Source organism: Physeter macrocephalus, chromosome 7 (genome assembly GCF_002837175.3).
Source record: "Physeter macrocephalus isolate SW-GA chromosome 7, ASM283717v5, whole genome shotgun sequence".
Lineage (NCBI taxonomy): Eukaryota > Metazoa > Chordata > Mammalia > Artiodactyla > Physeteridae > Physeter > Physeter macrocephalus.
This window is the reverse complement of record NC_041220.1, coordinates 141,174,304-141,191,560: the sequence shown is the minus strand read 5'-3', so window position 1 is coordinate 141,191,560 and position 17,257 is coordinate 141,174,304. Positions and strand designations below refer to the sequence as shown.

Genomic DNA, 17,257 nt, shown 5'->3' with positions numbered 1-17,257 from the left:
CACAGGCTCAGTGGCCATGGCTCACGGGCCCAGCCGCTCCGCGCATGTGGGAATCTTCCCGGACCGGCACACAAACCTGTGTCCCCTGCATCGGCAGGCGGATTCTCAACCACTGCGCCACCAGGGAAGCCCTCCACTATGAATTTTTGATCCATAAATTATTAGCATTGTTTTAAAAATTTCAGCCACGTGGAGGCTGTTATGCTCTTCTTTTACTGACTTTTAACTTAATTGCATTCTGCTTAGAAATGGAGTTCTGTTTGTTACTAATTCTTTGAAATTTGTTAAGACTAGCTTTATGGCCTGGTCAATTTTAATAAATTTTGCATGCGTGCTTGAGTAGACAAAGCATTCTCCAATTGTTGCCAGCAGGGTTCTGTACCTGTCCACCAACTCCTGTCTCTGTTACTGCAATAGCTTCATGTTTTTGCCCTTGTTCTCCTGCAGTCTAATCTCTACACAGCTTCCATAGGTGTCCTTTAAGACACAGAGCAGATCATGTCACTCACTGGATTCAGAACCTTACACATTTCAGGTGGTGTAAAAACCAAAGTCCTTACAATGGTCTACATGATCTTTGTGATCTGTACACCCACATACCTCTGTGCAGGGTTGGCAATTGCATGAACCTGAGAGTGAGTGCCCAACCTAGGCAACTAGATACCCAACTTGCCTCACCCTGGTCTTGACCCTGCCCTTCTGACCACATCTTCCAATACATCCCCCTCACTTACTCCACTCCAGCTGTACCAGCCTCCATACAGTTTCTGGAACATATTAGGTAGCCTCTCACTTCAAGGGCTTTGCATTTCTGTTTCCTTTGCTTCAAATGCTCTTCTTGCAGATGTCAACATGAAGCTGTGCTCTCGCCTTCTTAAGATCTTTGATCATTTGCTGAATGAATGAAACTCAAATTTGTTCATAGTTCCTATAGCTTTGTAAAATTGTTGTCTGCTTGACCTATCCATTATCTCATTATGTTGATGATTTTGTTAACTTTTCCTTGTAATTCTGTCACTTTTTTTGCACAAACATACAACGTACATACATACAACGTAGCTATTTTATTCAGTGCATGGGGGTTAGAATCATTATAAACTTTCTTTCACTCAGACTTTCAGGAAATTGTGTTTGGTTCTTTCTTTCAAGTCTGCCTGGCTGATTTTTTTGTTTTACTAAAGTAATATTTTTCATAGATTCTCATTGCACCTTTTTTTTCACATTTAATGTCTCTGAAATTGTGGTGCATCTTTCAGTCGCTGTGATAGAAACTGCTGATTCACACTTTGCTTGTAGTGTATTCTCGTTCTTATCATTACTTAAAATAACAGCAGGGCTTCCCTGGTGGCGCAGTGGTTGCGCGTCCGCCTGCCGATGCGGGGGACACGGGTTCGCGCCCCGGTCCGGGAAGATCCCACGTGCCGCGGAGCGGCTGGGCCCGTGAGCCACGGCCGCTGAGCCTGCGCGTCCGGAGCCTGTGCTCCACGACGGGAGAGGCCACGGCAGTGAGAGGCCCGCGTACCACAAAAAAACAAAAACAAAAACAAAAACAAAACAGCAAATCTTAAAATTGATGGCTTCTTAGATTTGAAAAAAATCCCATATTATCTCAAATTTTAAATATTATTTTGCTGTTTGCTCAGTTATCTAACTTTCTTATACAGTATCATCCTGTACCTTCCTCTAGAAGGCAATTTTGTCCCCTAGGGTATATTTGGCAATGTCTGGAGACATTTTTACTGTCACAGCTTGGAGGGGAGGGCAGCTACTGGCATGTAGTAAGTAGAGGCCAGGAATGTTGCTAACATTGCTGGGTTAATTTGGGTGGCATTTTGTTCCTTGCTTTTTTTTTTTTTCTTCAGTTACCTTTCATTTCTTTAAATATTTCATAAATAGTCACTTTATATTCTGTATCTGATCATTCTAATATCAGTTGTTTTATTTCTGCGGACTCATTCATGATGCTTTGTTTCCTCGTGTGTGTGTGTGTGTGTGTGTGTGTGTGTGTGTGTGTGTAACATTTGGCTGAACTTAATCTGAGGGAATCCTAACAGGCTTGGTTGAGAAATCTTCTCCAGCAGGGATATATGGTTGTTTCTGTTGGGTTCAAACCTCCAGACCTGGTTGAGAGCAATTCCATTATTACAAATTCACAGAATTCTTTTTTCAAATTTAAATATATATTTTTATTAGTTTTTTTCCTCCTGTAACCAGAATACACAAACTAGATTCCTTTTGGTACCTTTGCATAGGTTGTAAGATTTTCGATGGCAAGGTTGGTTCAACCCTTCCAAGACCTAGTCTCCCATCCTTTGTGTTTCTGCTATTGGATTTGACCTTTGCTCACCTGTATGGTTTTAGGATTCAGTTCCCTTCCAGCCACCTTCTTACGTGCTTGCAAGCTCAGCAGTGCATTTAGAGGGAAGTTTGTTGTAATCTCTGCAGCCTCTAGGTGTGGCACTTTAGAATGTCTTCTCCACCGTGTCTGCAGAAGCAGATGGCCTCCCTCCAGCCTCCCTTTCCTGCTCTTGCATCCCATCTCACGTCTCGGCTGAGCAGTCACAAGGACAGTAGGACTTTCGGGACACTGGGGCTCCACCCCCTACCTGGGCATTGACAGGGAGGGCACTCAGGGACCTGTAAGCTTTTGGCACTGAGAGTTCCTGGAGACCAGCAGGTACAGCCTTACCCCCTTTCAAAGGGGGCAAGGTTGGGCTAAAAAGTTAGTGGGGCAGAGGTACAGGGATCCCTTTCCCCTCCTAAGGCAGAACCTAACATATTTGACACTCAGAGGGGATAAGTTTTTAATACTCCCTCCTCTCTATGACAAATTATAATAAATGTGAAATAAAACTATATGTGACGTTGTAGGCATTTCGTATTTCAAAATAGATCCAGATATTCCTTCAATCGCCTCCTCTTTTGCTTAAATTTTTGTTGTCGTGGAGCTCCGTGGGGTCAATGTCCTTAAGGGTCCCCCCCCTTCCCATTTCTTAATGAAATTCAGAAAAATTATGGACAAGTTGCTGGTTTCACAACAAAAAGTGCTTCAAGTTCCTTCAAGTTCTCAAAGGACAAACGAGCACAACTATTTTTTCAATAGCTTTGATAGCTACCTACAGTTTGATCTGTGCACTTGTAATTTGTGAATATATATATATATTGGTCTATGCCCATAGCTCCTGACACAGCGCTCCTAAGTTCCTTGGAATTTTCTGGGTGATGCCATAGTCCTTTGTTTTAATGAGGTGACTCTTGGGGGCGCTCCTGGAGTGGGGCTTGTCACCCATCCAGAAAGACCAAGCCATGATCAGAGGCTTGGACTTTTCAGCCCCACTCCCCCTCTCTGGAGAGGGGAGAGGGGCTGGAAATGGAGTTAATCATCTATCATGCCTATGTGATGAAGCCTCCATAAAAATCCCAACAGTGTGGCGTCTGAGAGCTTCTGGGGTAGTGAAAATCTCTATGTACTGGGAGGGTAGTGCATCCCAACCCCATGAGGACAGAAGCTCCTGCACTTGGGACCCTTGTTTCTCTTCATCTGGCTGTTCATTCATATCCTTTATAACAAACCAGTAAACTCAGGTAAGTGTTTCCCTGAGTTCTGTGAGCCATCCTACTAAGTTATTTTTTTTTTCATCTTTATTGGAGTATATTTGCTTTACGATGTTGTGTTAGTTTCTGCTGTACAACAAAGTGAATCAGCTGTATGTATACATATATCCCCATATCTCCTCCCTGTTGCTTCTCCCTCCCACCCTCCCTATCCCACCCCTCTAGGTGGTCACAAAGCACTGAGCTGATCTCCCTGTTCTATGCAGCTGCTTCCCGCTAGCTAGCTATTTTACATTTCTACCAAGTTATTGAACCCAAGAACGGGGTCATAGGAACGCTGATTTATGGTCGGTCAGTCAGAAGTACAGGCGACATCCTGGGACCTTCTTTTTTTCTTTTTATTTTTATTGGAATACAGTTGATTTACAATGTTGTGTCATCCCGAACTCCCGATTGGTGTCTGAAGTGGGGTAGTTTTGTGGGACTGCGCCCTTAACTTGTGGGATCTGAGGCTCATCCTAGGAGGATCGTGTCAGAATGGATTTGAATTACAGGGTGCCCAGCTGGTGTTGCAGAGAATTGCTTGATGTGGGGAAAATCCACACATCTGGCGTCAGAAGTGAAGCAAAGTATTGTGAGTGTGCGTGGTAGTGCGAGAGGAAAGGAGAAACACAGGGGTGAGTTTTTCTTTATAGTTTAGTCTGATATAATAATATTCTGTATAACGAAGCATCCAGGAATTAGTAAATGAATTTTAATAAAACTGAAAACTCTGCAAAAGCCGCAATTTAGGCAACTAGCAAATTATACCACTGATGTAACATTTTATTTTCTTGATCAGTTCTTTATTAAAAAAATTTTTTTTATTGGAGTATAGTTGCTTTACAATGTTGTGTTAGTTTCTGCTGTACAATGAAATGAATCAGCTATATGTATACATATAGGTTGTCAGGAATGGATGGGATGGTGAGGATGTTAACATGGTCCACAGTGGGAGAAAGAGGAAGAAGAGCAGGTGATAAGGCCATCTGGGTGGTGGCCAGGTATAATAATTACTTTGTTATCTCAATAAAAAATATATAGGCTTATTCACGATTATTAGGGCAAAAAACCCAGGAGCTAACTACTAACAAAACTGAAAAGACTAATAGAACTTTCAAAGTAATGAGGGGGAAAAAAGAGAATAAAATAGAAATCTGACCAGTTGAAAGAAAAGGAAAAATGCGAAGTAAAATATTATAAATAGAAGAGAGAAGAAATAAAGTGCAATCAGCGAGCATGCTGACATAGAATCTGGCATTTGGAGTCAAACTTAAAATCCAGGTATGCGTTATTCACAAGAGACACACCAATGATGAAATGACAGTGAAAGTATAAAAATGAAGGAATAAAGGAGAATTTAAGGACAAAAGCGTGAAACAGAAAAAAGAAGGACATTGTGCACTGATAACAGGTACAATTTACAGGAACTTTCCTGGTGGTCCAGTGGTTAGGAATCTGCGTTTCCACTGCAGGGGCCGCGGGTTCGATCCCTGGTTGGGAACTAAGATCCCACGTGCCGTGCAGCTCCCCCGCCCCCCAAAATTATGATTTACATAGAAGAAGTTACATATTTCAGTTACCTATTGCCGTGTTCCAAACACCCCAAAATGTAATGGCTTAGAGCCCTGAGGGTCACTTGTCACAATTCTGGGGTTCAGGAATCTGAGCAGAGCTCATTGGTTGCTTCTCTCGTTTCATGTCGCATTGCCTGGAGCCACTCACTCAGCTGCATTGTGTTGCCGGCAGGAGGGGCTGGGAGGCCCCCAAAGGCCTCACTCGTTCCTCTGATTATGGGGTGAGGTTTCAGATGCTGCCTTTGGATGTCACAGAAGCTGGGAAATGTTGTCTCTGGCTGTGGAGCTGCTTCTCAGCTGAAACTAGTTTATACGATGGAGGGGAGGAATGGATTCTGGTAGGGAGCCAACCATCTCTGCCACAACCAAAGCATCCTGTCTTGTTTAAGGCAGTTTCTGTGAGGCCTGTTCAGTCTGGGTTATGTAAGAAGACCTGTTAGAGGTGAGGTGTGGATTTGCACCTGTTTCGTTTTTTTTTTTTTTCACTTTGACATTTATAGTGTTCACATATTTGTACTTTTAAAATATTTTCTGACAATAACATTATATGTATATATGTATTATATGTAATGCATGTTATACATTTGTATAGGGAATATATTATATTACATACATTATATATAATATATATTATATTACATTATACATATATATATTTGTATATTTACCATAATATATAGCCATCAACCAGGTCAGGAAATGAAATCATGCCAACAGTCCCAGAAATTCTGGGGTGTCCCTTCTTAATCCAGCCCTCCCACTCCCCACTACACGTAACCCCTCTTGTGACTTTTGCTTAGCTATTTCTTTGTTTTTCTTTATCGTTTTATCAGCTATAAATGCAGTCATAAATAATATGGTATAGTTTCCCCCCCCATTTTTGAACTTTATATGAGTAGAATCATAATTATTTCTTTGTATCTTGCTTCTTTTACTCAGTGTTTCATATATACGTGAGACTCACCTGTGTTGATGTGGGTGGATATAGCTCACTCATTCTGAGTGTTCTCTGGCAGTGGTTCTCAAATTGGAGCATGCAACAGAATAACTGGCAAAACTTGTTAAAACACGTATTGCTGCGCCCAACCCTAGAGTTCTGGCTTTATTAGGTCGGGGGCAGGGTCCGGTGACTTGTATTTATCACAGCTTCCCAGGTGATGCTGGCACTGTTGGTTTTGGGGTCACACTTTGAGACCTACTGCACACTCTACTAATGCTGTTGATGGCTCTTTGAGTGAGTCACAGTTTACAGCTGTCATGAACAATGCCACAACTTACTCAAGAACAAGGACCGTAATCTGTTGTCCCATCCGCTCCTGAAAAAAACAGCTCTTGGGCACATCTTGGAGATTTTCACTGGGCTCTCCCAAATCATTTGGGCGCCTGGAAATCTCTCTACGCATATAGAGACACAAACTACATTTGTAGTCAGTTGAACTGTGTCTCCCCAAAGATATGCTGAAGTCCTGATCCCCGTGCCTGTGAACAGCACCTTATCTAGGAATAGGATCCTTGCAGATGTAATCACGTTAAGATGAGGTCCTGCTGGCATAGGATGGGGCCCTAATCCCATATGAGTGGTGACCTTAAAAGAAGAGAAGAGATACAAAGTCAAGATGGCTGTGTGAAGACAGGGGCAGAATTGGGAGTGATGCACTTACAAGTCAAGGGACACCAAGAATTGCTGGGAGTCACCGGAAGCTGGTATTGGTGAGAAACAACCTTCCCCGTGGGCCTCAGAGGGAATCTGGCCCCGCTGACACCTTGATGTCAGACTTCTGGCCTCCAGAACTGTGATAGAATAAATTTCTGTTTTTTTTAAAACCACCTAGTTTATAGTACTTTGTTATGGTAGCCCTAAGAAAACTAACGTAAGGGTGCTCTTGAAACAGAGCGGGACCCTACGGTCCTTGCCCGCCATGTTCTCCGCCTGCCCTTTGGAAAAACTTATCCAAAGAATAAGTTTAATCAGAGAAGTGAGAAAATGCAGGAACAAAGGAAAACTGTCCAACAAGATTAAATAATAGTAGTTTAGTCATTAAGCATAGTCAAGGACCTTTAGTTCCTTCTTAAGGCCTATAGATAATATTCTGAGCCGCATCCTGTGAGCTGTCTTATAGATACTGAAACCCCCATCAGGTGGAAGAAGTGACTACATGATGACCTACCTCCCACTTCTTGGGGGGCCCAGCCCTGAGCAGAGACAGCAGCAGCGAGTGCGCCTGAGGCAGGATGTCCCGCCCATACCTGTGCAGGCACGGGGTGACCTGACTCGTCTGTGACGCTGACCTCGGACAAGTCCACAGTCAGGGTAATGATGGTGGTGACGGTCCAGGCCGGGGGGTCGTAGACCACGGCAAAGTGTCCCCCAGGCTCTGGGCCTGCACGCAGAGAAGAGGCTTTATTTGCTGCCACCTGAAACACTCCACACACCTGGGTGCCCCTCAGAACGAGGGAAACTGAGGCAGGTGAGACCGGCTCTGCAGAGTCCAGGGACCAGGGACAGGCAGACACGTGGGCTCATGTACGCAGCTCACTCCACACTCTGTTCATGCCGCCATCCTGGTTCCCAGGCAGGGGAGGTGTCCCTCCGGAAGCTGAGGGTCCATGTGTTCTCCATGCACCTCTCCCTGTCAGCCCCACATTGCTGATGAGGACACCAACCCACAGAGAAGCGGTGTCAGCTGCCCAAGGTGACCCATCTCCTAAGAACTGGCTCCAAAGCTTTGAGCACTTGGCAGTGGGGGGGGTGGAGAACCCTCTGGAGCTGGGAAGGTCAAGTTCAATCACCTAGCTCAGCACTGGGGGCCCCTGCGATGTGGACCTGGATTCTCCCTTCTGCTCCACCCGCCACCCCATGTGCCCTAGGCTCTGTCCACGTCCAGTGACTCCTGGATCCCTGAGCAACTCACACACTTTCCAGCCCCCGGCCTCTGCCCGGGCGATTCCTATGGCTGGATGTCTTTCTGGTGTCTCCAGCCACCCTTTGCTTGGGGAGCTGCCCTTGTGAGCTCACGGGAATGGACTGCTCCACCTGGCACTGAATCAGACCCCAGTTCTATCTCTCTTTCTGAGACTGTCTTTCCTTCCTGACCCCAGTCCCCGTGGGCAGGGGCCCTGTCTGCTGCACCCCTGGTGCCCAGAGGCCTTCCAGAGTCTGAAGGTAGGATGGGATTGTACAGAGACACAGAGGGGAGCGGGTCAGGCGAGCAGCGAGGCCAGCGGGGGGGTGCACAGTGACAGAGAGCAGGCTGAGTGCGGACCCCTGGGGAAGGTGTGGCTGGCCTTGTGCACATACAGGGAGACCAACTTGTCTTTGTTTGCCCAGGATTTTCAGGGGTGAAACCCGCCAGTTCCAGGCAAACGGGATGGTCCGTCACTTTCTGCATGCGAAGCCCTCATAGTCAAAGAGGCTGGTCAAACGGCAGCCCTGACATGACGTGCCCCCAAGCTGAGCTCAGGAGGGGGTGCTGCGAGCCAGGCTGGGAGCCAGGTCCCCGAGGACACTTGCATTGTCACTGCAAAGCTGGGCAGTGCAGGGCTAAGGGTCCCCACCCTACCTGTGTGAGCCTGGGCAGGTCCACAGCCTCTGTGTTCCTGTGCGTGTCCTCAGCTATAAAGTGAGGACGACGGCAGTTCCGGCTTACAGACGTGTGCGAGGCATTACACTAAACTGTGCAAGCAGTGTGCTTAGCATAATCCACACCGTGTTAGCATTGATTACTCTGACTTTCACACCAGCCCTTCCTCAGTCACAGGGAGGAAACAGGGGCTAAGAGAAGTGAAGGCACCTGTCCAAGTTCCTGCTGAGGCTTTACAGCCATACCTGGATGGGGACTCAGAGTCTGAAGCCCAGTTGATCAGGCCCCTCTCCAACCCACAGGTTCTTTTCTCAGAAAGGAGCAGAGATCCTGCCAGACGGCAGGGGCGCCCTGTAAGGGCCTCACTTACCTGAGTGGGCTGGGGGCCTGTCCTGGATGATGGAGGCCGTCAGCTTGCGTAGCGCCTGCATCCCGGTGCTCAGGTGCTCCACAAACGTGTCACTCACCTTGAGGGCGTGAGTCCCGGTGGTGGCGTCATGGTGCTGAACCCGAGGCCCCCGCCGGAGCAGGGCAAGAGTGGGGTCAGGATCTGCCTCTGCTCAGCACCTACTATCCTGGCACCTTCTGGGAACTGGCTTTCATCCCCTCTCACCAGGTGCTAGTGAGAAGTTGGGGGTTCCTCCCACTTTCCAGAAGAGGAAACTGAGGTCAGAGAGGCTGAAGAACTTGCCCAACTTTGTTGACCTTGAGAAAATCCGTACCTGAGTCCCTGACCTTGGACAGAAAACAGACTTCTGAAAGGGACCCTCCCCAGCTTCACCTCTGTGACCCAGTCATCCCGTAAGTGCTGTTAACCTCCTCCAGGCATGCTCCATAAGTGACCTTCCACATGTCTGCACCGTGTAGGAGAGGGAAAGGGAAACTGAGTCTCTATGGGGGTGAAGCCACGTTTCCGCCCACTCTGATGGGCGCTAAAGTCAATCCGATTCACACCCCCAATGAGTAGTCCTGCCAGCAATTCCCTTTAGGTAACTAGGAATGTCATGGCTGGCTTGGCCCCTTTCTGACTGGGTGACGAGACAAGTTACAGGACTTCTTGGGTCTCAGTTCTCCCATGTGTACAGTGGGGGCAAGTGAAGATGGAAATTTATGAACAGCCTCCTTTCTGGCAGCCACCAATCCCCACGGCTTATGTATTTTATCACATTCAGTTGTCCCATCAACCTCCTGGATGAGCAAGTGTTTCTCATTGTCCAGGGATGGAATTAGGGCTCAGAGAGGGAAAGTCACTAGCCTGAGACCACACAGCTCAGCTGAGATTGGAATCCAGACAGGACCGTTGGATACCAATGCTGCTCCAGTTTGCCCTTTCCCATCTGGGTTAATCTGGCTCTAATGCTTACTGAAGCCACCAGCTGGATACTGGCCGACCATGGTCCTAGCCTTGATGCAGCTTCATCATGCAAGGGTCTTGTGACCCAAGGCGACCTCAGAGTTCTCATCTGGAAAGTGGACCTGTAGTGAGCAGGGTGGGAGGATTCGCTGGCCTAGAGAGGGGGAAGCACACACCCAGGAGGTTCCAATCCTGTTCCTGTCACTGAGAGGCATTATTACCTCGGAGACTGCCCAGCAGAGCTGCTGGAGCTGCTGCAGGGCCCAGGCCAGGTCCAGTAACCGGTGGGGAGCCAACAGCATGTAGCATGTGAACATGGACTCCCCGGCTTACAACAGAGTGCTGGCTCGCCTTGCCAGCCCCTTGAGCCCACTTCTGGACGTGTAGATTCCAGTCCAGGACTGAAATATTTCTAGGAGAAAAAGGCCAGAAGTGGGTGTGAGGTCCTGCCCATGGAGCCCTCTAAGCCCCAGTCTATATAGGGCTGAGGAAGATGAGGTCAGAGATGGATCTGCCTGGGTCACCCAGGGAGGCAGCCTGGGGTGGGAGGTGATCTCAGGGCTCCTGCCCCATGCAGGCCAGCATCTGTCTGGGAGCTCTGGAGGGCCTGGGTTGGTGGCAGGGTCAGACTGGGCGGGGGCAGCCCTGGAGACACCCTGGTGCTGAAGGACTGTGATGGGGACAAGAATCCCAGTGTGTACCCAGGACACTGGGGTGGCCTGTGAGCAAAGATCCTGGAGGACCTCAGAGGAAGAGGGAGTGGGATAAGGGCCCAGAGGACAGAACCCAGAGGAGAAGGGCCTGGAGTGCTGGCAGCCCCCTCTGTGTGACTCTGAGGGCAAAGGGGATCCTGGACGGGCCTGCATTTCAGCAGGGTCCCTCTGGCAGCCCAGTGAGGAAGGATGGAAGGGGTGGTGGGAGCTGAGAGAGCCCAGCAGCCACTGTCCTGACCATGGATATATTGCTGTCCCCCAATCCTAGGATGTCCAGGTGGGACAGGCAGGAGGGGCAGGGCCGTCTCTGCCCCAGTGGCCCCGGCGGGTTCCAAGAGCTTGGCTGAGCAGACACGGAAAGCAGTTGTCATTGCTGTGGTGACACCTCCCTGGCACCAAATCACCATCCCCAACCCCCAGAGGTTCATACCTGAGGAATAGGGCAGGAAGTCCTGGTGGTCTCGGACCTGCCAGGAGATTTGGAGAGAGTACACAGCTTGGAAGTAATCGCCCAGCATGGCGTACTCCATCGAGATGCTGAACTAGGATGTGTGGTTGTTGACGTAGTCCATTAAACAGTCCATGTTGACAAATTGCACCAAGGTGTTGAAAAACTACCTATCGCATCCCTGCAGCCCGGGGAACAGGAGCTCAGTCTGCACTTCTGGGAGCAGAGCCCAGTCTAAACAGGGTGAGCTCCTCTTTAACCCCCAATGACCGCCCTCCCACTCTCCATGGTGGGCACTGAAGCCCCTGAAGCGGCTTGAAAGCTCTATCCCCTGGGTGTTTTTTCTCTCCTTTTTTTTTTTTTTTCATGGTGGACATTATGTCCCCAGTACTTCTTTATCGTATAACTGGAAGTGGCACTGAAGCCCCTGAAGCGGCTTGAAAGCTCTATCCCCTGGGTGTTTTTTCTCTTCTTTTTTTTTTTTTTCATGGTGGACATTATGTCCCCAGTACTTCTTTATCGTATAACTGGAAGTTTGTACCTTTGACAACCTCCCCAATTCCCCCCTGCCCCATCCCCTCATCTGACGGTCATAAATCTGATCATTTTCTATGAGTTTGGTTTCATAGGTTCCAAATAAGTGAGATCATACAGTATTTTTCTGTCTCCGTCTCACTTATTTCACTCCCTGGACATTTCTTAAAGCCCATCAGTATTAATAGTTATCAATATCATTAATTATAAAAATATAATTATGAACAATAAGGATACAACCATGACTCACATTTACTGTCCTTAAGTTCACCGTCAAATAGACAGCCAAGAGCTAAGAAGCAGGCTGTGGGGCTTATCTGATGGAGTCTGAACACAAATTCCATTTTCTAAGCTGCCCTGCTAAGTAGCTGTGTGGCCTCAGGAAGGTCCCTTAACTTCTCTGGCTCTCAGTTCCCTCATCTGCAGATGGGTTACCATAGTGCCTGCCCCTAGGCCCAGTGGGGCAGAGTAAACGGGTGAGACAACTATATCCTATAGAACAGTGCCTGGCGCACAGTAGGTGCTCCATCAATTTAGCTATGACAACAATGACGACTCGGTGTTGGGAACCGCCCCTGGGGATGCCTTTCCCACTTGACCTCAAATCCAGCCTATGGAGCGGGTCCTATCATCATCCCCACTTTAAAGATGAGGAAACTGAGGCTCAGAGGGTGCCAAGCCTCACAGCCCCTGACTAGGGAGCCAGGATAAAGGCCCAGGCCTCTGCTCCCAGCATTGGGAAGGGAAAAGGAGAAGAGATCTGGGTAGAAGCTGGAGGCCTGCTTGGGTGAGGGGCTGCATTTCAGGCAAGAGAGTCTGGGGGTGATCCTGGGTGGGGAAGGAGCTGGTAGAGTGGGTGAGGACTCGGAGTGTTGCAGGCAAGGGGGACTGAGCCAGGGCTAGGATGGCTGCCTGGCTCACTGCCTGGATGGAGAGTGGCCTGGTTAGAGCTGGACACCAGTCCCAGGTGGTCCTAGTTGCCCCGGCCGGACCCATCACAGCCGTCCCTGGACAGAGATGAGGTACCAGGTCCTGGGACCCCGACTTACCCAAGGCCAGAGGATGTATCGTGTCCGGAACCAGGCGAATCAATTCAATACATTGTCCAATAACATACTGATGGAGTATGAGATGGTTCCCTCAGTGACGGGTACATCCATGTTGGGGTACATACCAGCCCTGGGTGGATCTGGGAACACAGGTTCTCCATCCCAGTAAAACCTGTCACTGAGAGAGAGAGGGGTGTTCGAGGGACCCCGCCCTGGGAAGAGAGGCAGCCTGGGGTCCAGGAGGGCAGGCAGGGCTCGGTGAGGCCACAGAGCGTCTGGGCTTGCGGACCCTGCTCGGAGCCTCTGTCTCGCATCAGTTGGACGGACAAGGCAGTGGTGGGCAGAAGAGAGCTTTGTGGACAGAAGGCGCCACGTTTCTGCCCTGTGGGACCTGGGGCACATCACCCCGTGGGGCGCACAGAACCTGGTAGCGAGTCCCCACCTGGCCTCTTCTCCCAGCTGCCCCTTCATCCTGCTGTCAATCTCCCCTGTTCAAAGAGGGGCTCAGCCGCTGCCCGCGGCCTCACAGGTACAAAGGGGCAAGAAGGGACTGAACCCAGGGCCGTCCAACCAGACAGCCCACAGGCGGGCTTTTCCCGTGGCCTGGAGACCTTGGAGCTGCTGCCTGAGCCCAACGCTGCTGGCCCATGTGGCTACTGCAGGACCCTGGCTGGGTGTCTAGGCCTCAGTTGCTCTTTCTGTAAGATGGGTGCTCAGTGTCTCTCCTTCAGGGGTGGCCGTGAGGGTCGTGGCTGAGGTGATACAGGGAGAGTGCTTGGAACAGGGTTTGGCCCAAAGCAAGTGTTCACGAGCAGTAGCTGTACTGATCCAGGACGTGTGTGAAGATTTCCTGCTTTACCGAGAGGGAGCTGGACCCTTGCCACACAAACTGCAGCCTCTGCAAAACCCAGAGGGTACAGAGTGAGGGCCCAGGGGCAACACGGCTGCCCTGCTGCCCCTCCCCAGGCCCCACCTGAGTCTCCTGGCTGCCCGCGCCCTCCTCCTCTCTCAGTGGTTCCAGGGGAAGATCTCCCCCTGCTGCCTCCTCCTGAAGATTCCTCCTGACCTCCCAAAGCCACAGGGGGTCGAGGAATTTGCCCTCCAGAAGGCACCTGCCTGCACTTTCACCCCACCCCTCCTCAGGGCAGGACTCTCTGCCAGGGTCTGCCAGCCATACTCTCTCTCACTCTGCTTGAATGCCCCCAGACACGGGGAGCTCATCACCTCTCAAGGAGGGTACATTCCATTTTTCAAGTTCTGATGGTTAGAAAGTGCTCAGGGCTATAAAACAGGGATAAAAACCCTGCTTCTATGAGCACCAGCTCTGGCTGCATACACAGTTCAGCGAGTCCTCTGTGATTTGGTCTCTGCCCTGGAATCTCGGGGAGCCACACACAGCTCGAGGATGTATCCGCAGGAGAATCGAGCTCCCATAGCAAGTGTGCGCAGCGTTCAGTGTGGTGCTCAGCAGGGGCTCAGTAGAAAGCTTACCTCTCTCACTCACTTAGAGCCCGAATCCTCTTTGATAACTCCTGCTGGCCATGACACCACTGCTCTCCAGAGAACTTTATTCGCCGGGCGATGCTGCACAGAAACCTTACCCTGGTGGCTGTATTTTCCCCGTGTGTAAAATGGGATAAGTTTAGCACTACCTATCTGTTATGGGTTGAATGGTGTCCCCCCAAATATATATTGAATTCCTAATCCTAGTACCTCATATGACCTAGGGGGGCCATAAGGTCATTACAGAGGTAACTGAGTAAAAATGAGGTCATGAGGGTGGGTCCTGATCCCATATGATGAGGGTCCTTATAAAAGGAGGATTTGGACCCAGACATGCACAGAGGGAGATGATGTGAAGACACAGGGAGAAGTCGGCAGATGCCTGAGGCCACCAGAGCAGAGAGAGGCCAGGAGCCGACCCTTCCCTAAAACCCCGAGAAGGCGCAAGGCCCTGTGCAGAAATGATCCCAGACTTCCCGCCTGCAGACCTGTGAACAACACATTTCTATCGTTCGAAGCTCCCAGCTTCTGGTACCTTCTTAAGGCAGCCCCAGGAAACGAAGGACCACGTCAGAGGGGTGCTGCAAGGATTAAAGGAAACCAAGAGGGCAGTGGCTCCCACCAGGCCTGGTACTTAGTAAGTGGGACGGGCAGCGTCTGCTGTGGTTGTGTAGTTACATCCTTTCCTTACGAGCTGCCCACACGTCGGAAGAGTTATTATGTCCCAGGGACCCTGAACCCCCAGCCATCTCTCTGCGTCGAGCATGGTTTACTGGGTGCAGGTCTGCTCTAGTCCCTTTGGAGACTCAAAGAAGGAAGCGGCCCCAGACCAGCCCTGCTGAAGCGGGGGAAGGGGACACAGAGAAGCAGGCATCCGAGCTGGGTCTGCAGCTCAGCCAGGAGCTGGACATGCAAGAAGAGGGGACCTCTCGTGCCGGAGGGCACAGCAGAGCAAAGGATGGGCCTGGGACATCCAATGGCCTATGTAGCCGAGGGCGTCCCGAATGCTCTGGAGAACGGCAGAAGCTCTAAGACACAGGGCGGAAGAAGCAGAGGCAAATCGGCAGCTGTGGATGGGGCTCCCCACTCACCCGGTCCTGCTTCATGGCCTCCTTCAGGTTATAGGCGATCCGGGAGATGACGTGGGCGCTGAAGCCGGCCAGGGCAAACTGGGTCGGGGTTGTGGCAGCTACGCCAAAACGTTTCATAGAGAAACCCGTGTCCTTCTGCAAAGAGATAAGCCTCCTTAGTGACTGAATGGTGGCCCCTCACCCCCTCTCCCTCAGGGCCGCCTGCCCTCGTCCAGGCCTGAACGACATCTACCAGGTCAAGCAGGGTCTTCAGCTACGCCAAAACGTTTCATAGAGAAACCCGTGTCCTTCTGCAAAGAGATAAGCCTCCTTAGTGACTGAATGGTGGCCCCTCACCCCCTCTCACTCCCTCAGGGCCGCCTGCCCTCGTCCAGGCCTGAACGACATCTACCAGGTCAAGCAGGGTCTTGCTGCCATAGACACTGATACGAAGGTCTCCATCCCAGAATCATCTGACCATTCACTAATTTATTCATGATTTACAGGTGACCACAATGAACTAGACATAGAGGTGACTGCAGCAAGTCCCAGACCTAACAAGCCATTGACTAAACTTCCCTGAGGATGTCCTCCCCGTATATCGTCTTCCGAACTCCCTCACAGCCGCGGGCTAAGTCTGCATCGTAAGATGAGAGAACTGAGACTCGGAGAGCTCGAGTGAGTGGTGGTAAGTCAAACCGCACTTCATTGATGAGCTCCCCAGGCTGGGACACTGGCTGTGGCCCAGAAGATGCCAGGCTTCTGGGACAGGGCCGTGATCAGATCCACAAACGAGGCCCATCCAGGAGGGAGGGGACTGCTGCGAGGCTAGGGTGGCCCGAGGAGGATTCGGGGTCTGGTGCACAGAGGAAGCGATGAGGGTCAGCCGGGCAGCTGGGCTTGGGGTGGGGCTCCTCTGGGAGCAGGTGGGAGCAGAGAGGGAGAGCAGGAAGCAGAGGAGACCCACAAGGGGCAGCTGGAGAGGAGGGGGAAGACCTGGGGGACGGCGGGTCTGGGATAAGGGAGGGGATGGACAGTAGCGTCCCGCTAGGCGGGCAGTGAGCTGTGGAGGGCACACCCTCTCCCCAGACGGCCAGGCGAGGAGGGCAGGCCTGATGGCTGCCGACTCAGTGGTCCCGAATTCCCTACTCACAGAATCCTCACTTTGCTCAGGGGACACCAACCCAGACCCATGGGATGACTTACCACTGGTCTAACAGATCATGGCAAGATCATTCCCCTCTGTCAGATATTTGTTTCACAACCCTTGTGGGAGCTAGAGGTGGGCAAGGACTAGAATTATAGTTAAAAAGTCGTATGGGTTTAGCTTGCTTGGGTTTCAGGGCAAGAGTTCCCGCATATTTAATTTAAAAAAAAGAGTCAGGAAGAAAGCCCCCCAGCACTCCTTTCTTTCCTTGAATGTGGAAGTATGGCTACATGATGACCGGAGCTGTAGCAACCATTCTGTGATCACGTGGGAGAGGAGAGGAGAATATGACAGGCATCAACGGGCTGCAGAATCAGTCCTAAACCATCCCCCTTCTTTGTAAGTAACCAGTCAATCTCCTAAAGGCTCAAGTCCCTGTTACTCAGGCTGTGTTGGACTCCAGGGGAAAGCATTCCTGAGACCTGAAGGAACAGGTGATTAACGCATAAAACAGTGAATCTTCTCCCCAAATACATTCTCCCCTCTGCCTTTTTCCTAACTTTTAGGAAGTCCCGGGCTTCCCTGGTGGCGCAGTGGTTGAGAGTCCGCCTGCCGATGCGGGGGACGCGGGTTCGCGCCCCGGTCCGGGAGGATCCCACGTGCCGCGGAGCGGCTGGGCGCGTGAGC

At 50.4% G+C, this 17,257-nt stretch overlaps 1 protein-coding gene across 1 annotated transcript in view; it reads right to left on the bottom strand.

Moving 5' to 3' along the window:
- Positions 1 to 4,419: 4,419 nt before the first annotated feature.
- Positions 4,420 to 17,257, bottom strand: part of MAN2B2 (mannosidase alpha class 2B member 2) — a 46,333-nt gene continuing 33,495 nt past the window's right edge. The window contains 10 exon segments of the mRNA XM_055086337.1: positions 4,420 to 5,604; positions 6,136 to 6,756; positions 7,419 to 7,552; positions 9,123 to 9,262; positions 10,329 to 10,518; positions 11,250 to 11,448; positions 12,851 to 13,028; positions 13,660 to 13,748; positions 15,445 to 15,595; positions 15,677 to 15,734. Coding sequence (XP_054942312.1) covers positions 6,427 to 6,756; positions 7,419 to 7,552; positions 9,123 to 9,262; positions 10,329 to 10,518; positions 11,250 to 11,448; positions 12,851 to 13,028; positions 13,660 to 13,748; positions 15,445 to 15,595; positions 15,677 to 15,734 — 1,469 coding nt within the window. The 3' untranslated portion in view covers positions 4,420 to 5,604; positions 6,136 to 6,426.